Consider the following 5,874-nt stretch of genomic DNA (forward strand, 5'->3'; position numbering starts at 1 on the left):
GGACAGAAATCAAATAAATGGCGAACCACAGCAGAAATTGTGCTGGCCATGACTCCTGCCTTTCTGATTTCAGGAAAAGGGCTCCTAAATAGCATTTGCAATTAACAAAAAGATCATGAACCTAGTTCAAAAACTTCAAAACACTCAGGGAACAACTTCCTTATTGACACTTCATCAATAACACAAATAACAACAACAACAACAAAATACAAGGAAGTCCTGCTTATTGGTCATTGGGAGTCCAGGATATAAAAAGCCCAGATGGGAAGAAACCTTCATATCCTGAGAAACTCACCTGTGACCAGGACCCGCCCTCCACACCTGACACCATGACCCTCTGCTGCTGCTCCCCCTGCTGCCAGCCCACCTGCTACACGACCACCTGCTGCAAGACCACCTGCTGGAAACCAGCCTGTGTCACCAGCACCTGCAGCGCCCCCTGCTGCAAGCCCTGCTGCTGCCCACCTTGCTGCAAAACCACCTGCTGCAGGACCTGCTTCAAGAAAACCTGTGAGACCAGCTGCTGCAGCTCTCCATGCTGCCCAACCAGCTGCTGTGTGTCCAGCTGCTGCCAGCCCAGCTGCTGTGAGTCCAGTGGCTCTGACCAAACCAGCTCTGGGTCTAACTGCTGCCCACCCTGCTGGCAGCCCAGCTCCTGCAGAACCACCTGCCGCACGACCACCTGCTGGAAGCCCACCTGTGTGACCAGCTGCTGCAGCTCCCCTTGCTGCCCACCCAGCTGCTGTGTGTCCAGCTGTTGCCAGCCCAGCTGCTGTGAGTCCAGTTGCTGTGACCAAACCAGCTGTGAGTCTAACTGCTGCCCACCCTGTTGGCTGCCTGCCTCCTGCAAAACCACCTGCTTCAGGACCACCTGCTGGAAGTCCACCTGAGTGACCAGCTGCTGCAGCTCCCCTTGCTGCCCACCCAGCTGCTCTCAGCCTTCTTGCTACTGGTCCGTTCCGCCAGATAAACCCATCAGCACGTGGCACTGACTGTATTCGCCTCCTAGACTCTACTGACAGCCAGTGTGCTCTCACTGGAACTGTCCACCTGTGTGACCAGTTGCTGCACCTGCCCTGCTTTCAGCCCAGCTGCTATGATTCTAGCTACTGCCAACCCACTTGCTGCCAATCAGCCTGCTCTGGACCTCTGTGCTGCACCCGAACCTGCTACCACCCCATGTGTGGCTGGCTACCTGTGTGACAGCCTCCCTCAGATCTACGGATCCTTGTGCTGCCCACTTGTCCGCTGCGGACCCTGCCATCTGTCACATTTGAACTCTCCATCAACTGCCTCAGGGCTTCCACTCAAAGGCCTCTCCAGCCTTTGACATCAGCAGCACCTGCTTGTCTTCTTGCACAGGGTCTGGAGCAGGTACTTGCTGAGAGACATCCTGCTCCTTGCCCCTTCCTCTCTTGTCTCTTCCACATGTTCTGCTTACCTGCTCTAGACCTTGAGTCATGTTTTCCTATGTAAAAAAAAATCATCTTATTTCTCTCTAAGCAAACTAAGAAAAACACTAGCAAACACTTAAGCCTTCTTCCTACTTCTCCCCATGAATGAATGACAAATGTTCAATACTTCTGAGGTTCAGTCCTTATCTCGGGGCCTGTTCTTTTCCCCATGAGCTTGCTTTCCATTGTCTGCCTGCTCACAAGGAACCTCTCCTCCTCGTTTTCAAATAAATCTGTACGGCACTGAATATTTTCCCGTGTCTCTCTTTTGTTCCATCAAAATTTCTTAGTCACAGTTTGCATTCAGACCACTTCGCACTTCTGTGCTCCCATGGTAGCCGCACAATGACCTCACAGGGTTTTAATCCAAGAGTATCTGGGGCTTCCTGAAGCTGAGAAGAGTTACCTGTTCTGTTGTGGCCCACTGCCCAGATCTTCTTACCTCCTCTCACAGGTTCCACACTTTATATCTTGAGCCAAGTGGAAGCAACTAAGCACTTGAAAAATGTGCACCTTGAGGGAAACAACATCCATATCTTTCACCCTGCACTAACATAAAATCAAATGAGCAGAGGGGCTGTAAGTGGGTCCAAGTCAGGGCCCAGGCTCAACTCCAGAAAAAGGCCTGCCTGAAGAAGTGCTGTACAGGAAAATAGCCAGAGGCCCCCACTGATACCGTTGGTAAGTGTGTGTGCAAACCTGAGCCAGAAGCCTGCTCAGACACCAGTGACTGGGGTGCACATCCCTAGCCAAAGGCCTCCCAGACAACAGCTACATAAGGAGGCTGGCCTCTAGCCAAAGCAGTCACAGATACATCCCAGTATGCACAGGCTGGAGCCAGAACCCTGTCTAGACAACAGGACAGCCCAGGGATGCAGAAGACCATCATTCTGAATCCAGCAATTGGTGTACTGGTAAGCAGCAGAGTAAAAGTTGCTCAATGGCTTCCTCAGAATTCAAGACCACTGGGTTAGCAAAAAGTAGCCTCAACAAAGGCACAGCAGGCTGCATCTGTCATAATGATGGGACTCAAAAACACATCTCAAAGCCAGACTTCCAGATCACCTAAGGCAACCTCAAAAGGCAATGAGATGGAACAATCTGACACTCAACCACCTGGACCTCCTATACTGGCAACAAAGAGGATCTGGAAAAAATGAAATCAGAAATAATTTCTCAGATAACAACAGAGATTATGTCCATAGTACAAGACATGATTAATAAATCTAGAGCAAACAGAGATAAAAAAAATAGAGGATCTGAGGAATATGATGGAATCCCAACATAGGAAACAAATGAATCCATAAAACAGATGTCACAGATACCAAGGAGATTAAAAACTCCATTGAAAGTTTATACAGCAGAAGGAGCAAATGTAAGACCAGAATTTCAGATGTAGAAAACAGGACTACCATTAGTGACCAGGAAAAGAAATTTTTCTTAAAAATACTAAGGGACCATGAGAAATCAACCCAGCAGCTTCAAGATGATGCAAACAAGAATATGCACATTGAGGCTATGAACTTAAGTGAAATTAATAAGTCACACTCATGTAATTACCAAATAGTTTCTCTGGTATAAAAAACAAAGTGTAAAAAAGGATGAAAATCTGTAATTAATATTGTGTAAAGGAAGATAAGGTCTAAAAGAGGAAAGGAAGTAGGGGAAAGGTAAAAGGGGATGAGAAAAAATAGGCGAAAAGGAAAAACATGGAAACAATGTCTTTGTAAACTGGGAAGGGTGGAGGGGCTGAAGAGAGGGCTGGGGAATGGGGGGAAATAACAACCAAGATAAGTCATGTAAAGGTACAAGATACCAGTGATGAATGTAACTGTATCGTATACCTAAAATGTACAAATAAACTTAAGATAAAGAGAAAAGAAAAAAAAAGTAACATAAGACTAATGAAAGTCAACAAAGAAACAGGACAGGGCTGGGGATTTAGCCACCACGTGCCTCACAAGCACAAGGTCCCAAGTTTGATCCCCGGTACAAAAAAAAAAAAGTGCAAATAACATAAAAAACTGTTCACAGAAGTAATGGCAGAAAACTTCCCAGCAGGGGAAAAGGACCTTACATACAGATAAGTGAGGCATATAGGGCTCCAACTAGCTGTAATAAAAAAAATATACCCCTAGCATATAGGTAAGATTTCAGAAACACAACAGAATAAAAATCTGTAGGCAGTTAGAGAAAAGAAACAAATCACATACATTAAAAAAATCAGACCTCCCAAGCTTAAGACCCAATCCAGGAATGGACAACTGAAATAAACAGATATTTCTCAGACATGAAAGTAGAAATAGCAAATGAACATATGAAAAAATGTTCAATATCACTGGTCACTCAAGAGATACAAATGAAAACAATGCTGAGATTTCACCTCACCCCAGAAAAAATGGCTGCTATCATGAAATCAACCAATAACAAATGCTGGGGGGAAAGGATGGGGGGGCTTTCTCCACTGTTGGTGGGAGTGCAGACTGGTTCGACCACTGTGGAAATCAGTGTGGAGATTCCTCAAAGAATGAAGATTAGAGGTCTCATTTCACCCAGCTATTCCCCTTTTGGGTATGTTCCCAAAAGAATTAAAAGAATCATACCACACCAATATATGCCCATGTTCATATGGCACAGTTTGTAATAGCTAAAACTTGGAAACAACCCAATTGCCCATCAATTGGAGCCTGGATATAGAGGATGTGTGTGTGGTTTTTTTTTTTTTTTTATAAAACAGAGTATTAGTCAGCCATAAAGAATGAGAAACTAGAGACATTTATAGCTAAATGGTTGCACATTGAGGCAATAATTTTAAGTGAAATAAATAGGACACACGTGTTAATACCGAATAGTTTCCCTGGTGTGAGACACTGAGTGTAAATAAGGATCAAAATTATAATACACAATGTGAAAGAGGAAAAAAAGGTGCAAAGGGGAAGGGGAAATGGGAGTGGTAGGGGAAAGGAAAGGAGGGAATTAAATTAATATAAGAAAATGCAAAAATGGAAACAAAGTCTTTGTAAATATGGAAGGGTGAAGGGGTTCATGGAATGGCAGGAGAATGGAGAAAAATAAAGAACTAAGATATATTTTGTAAGAGTACAAATTTCCAATGACCACTGTCATTACACTGATGATATAATGATATATATATATAATGATATGTTGATGGTATAATGATGAATGTCATTAAAGCTAAAATGTGCCAATAAGATTAGTCTTCCTCTAATGATAAATTTGAGTAATTGGTTGCAAAATATATAGATCTTGAGATCATAATGCTAAGTGAAATAAATCAGACACATAAGGTTAAATATCATATTAAGAAACAAACTATAAAAATATTTAAAGAGCAAAATGAAAGAGAGACGATAGGAAACAGAGTAAGTTTATGTTAGTGGGAGGGGACCTTGGGAAGAAGAGGGGGAAGGGAGGAAGAATGACCAGGACGTGATGTGTACGTGGACCAGTTTCCCAAGGTGAATGCAATTGCCATGTGACGCAAACACACACTCACAACAATAAAAAACTAAGTTGCTTTGCTTTCTACCACCAATTTCAGGTAGATCTAACAACTGAAAAGTATTCCACGCAGTTCGTCACCTTAAGAAAAGGAAATAATCATTTCATGATTAGCTTAATAAAGATATACAACTGCAAACCTTCGAGCACATTCTTGACGATTTAAAATAGTCTAGAAAATTAGCATTAGGCCAGCTCTTCCTGACTCCAAGAAGGACCCATAACATTAGAATGCTGTGAGTCAAAACAGCAAGGAAAGAATTCCAACATTTTTCTCCATAAAAGCATTAAGAAAACTGGCAACAGGGATCAGAAGCAGTAGTTTTAAAAATGTGGAAATAACCAAAACCTTGAAATATTCTGTGGAGCACTTATTTAAGAAAAATGTGTGCATTGTGATTTAAAGAAAAAAACAATAACGTGCCTTTCTGGCATCTTCCCCTTGCCCTAATCCCAACCATTTCCTCAGCCTCACACTTGCCCCAACGTCTGATATCCCACGGTCATGGGCAGAAAGAACAGGAGCAGCCCGCAGTGACTGGGGTCAGCTCAGCCCGCAGAAAATGTATTCTGTGCCTGCACCAATCCCCTACAGAGATTACTTGCTGCAAAACGGTACTGAGAACACTGAAAAGAAATCCCAAGCAGGCACAGACTGCAGAGATGGGCAGACATCCACCGCCCACCTAGAGGTGACATCCAGAGATAACGACCGCTGTGTGTGCCCTGCCGGTCGTATCCCCAGCACTCATATACAGGCAGAGCCCTGCTGTCAGGCTGAGGGTCGGAGGCACAGGCACCAAGTGTGCAAAGGCCCTCAGCAGTGACAGGAGGATGTACAGTATTGATCTGAGGAGTTTCAGGAAATTTCTACCAGCGAAAAATTATTGTTATGTGA

General features: G+C 44.0%; 1 protein-coding gene across 1 annotated transcript; it reads left to right on the forward strand.

The window, feature by feature from the left end:
* The first annotated feature begins 329 nt into the window (after nt 1-329).
* LOC117285900 (keratin-associated protein 4-3-like) lies at nt 330-1,203 on the forward strand. The gene is made up of 3 exons (XM_033763127.1): nt 330-589; nt 719-828; nt 929-1,203. The coding sequence occupies exons 1-3, from the start codon at nt 330-332 to the stop codon at nt 1,201-1,203; spliced, it is 645 nt and encodes a 214-aa protein (XP_033619018.1).
* Nucleotides 1,204-5,874: the final 4,671 nt, after the last annotated feature.

Source organism: Fukomys damarensis, unplaced genomic scaffold (assembly GCF_012274545.1).
Source record: "Fukomys damarensis isolate Sample0158 unplaced genomic scaffold, DMR_v1.0_HiC HiC_scaffold_13, whole genome shotgun sequence".
NCBI classification, from domain to species: Eukaryota; Metazoa; Chordata; class Mammalia; order Rodentia; family Bathyergidae; genus Fukomys; species Fukomys damarensis.

Bases quoted from the DNA above. Each gene is read 5' to 3' on its own strand.
- LOC117285900 (XM_033763127.1), top strand. From the start codon at position 330: ATGACCCTCTGCTGCTGCTCCCCCTGCTGCCAGCCCACCTGCTACACG. The intron at 590-718 runs GTCCAGTGGCTC...CAGCTGCTGCAG, and splicing joins TGCCAGCCCAGCTGCTGTGA to CTCCCCTTGCTGCCCACCCA. The intron at 829-928 runs GTTGGCTGCCTG...CTGCCCACCCAG, and splicing joins GTCTAACTGCTGCCCACCCT to CTGCTCTCAGCCTTCTTGCT.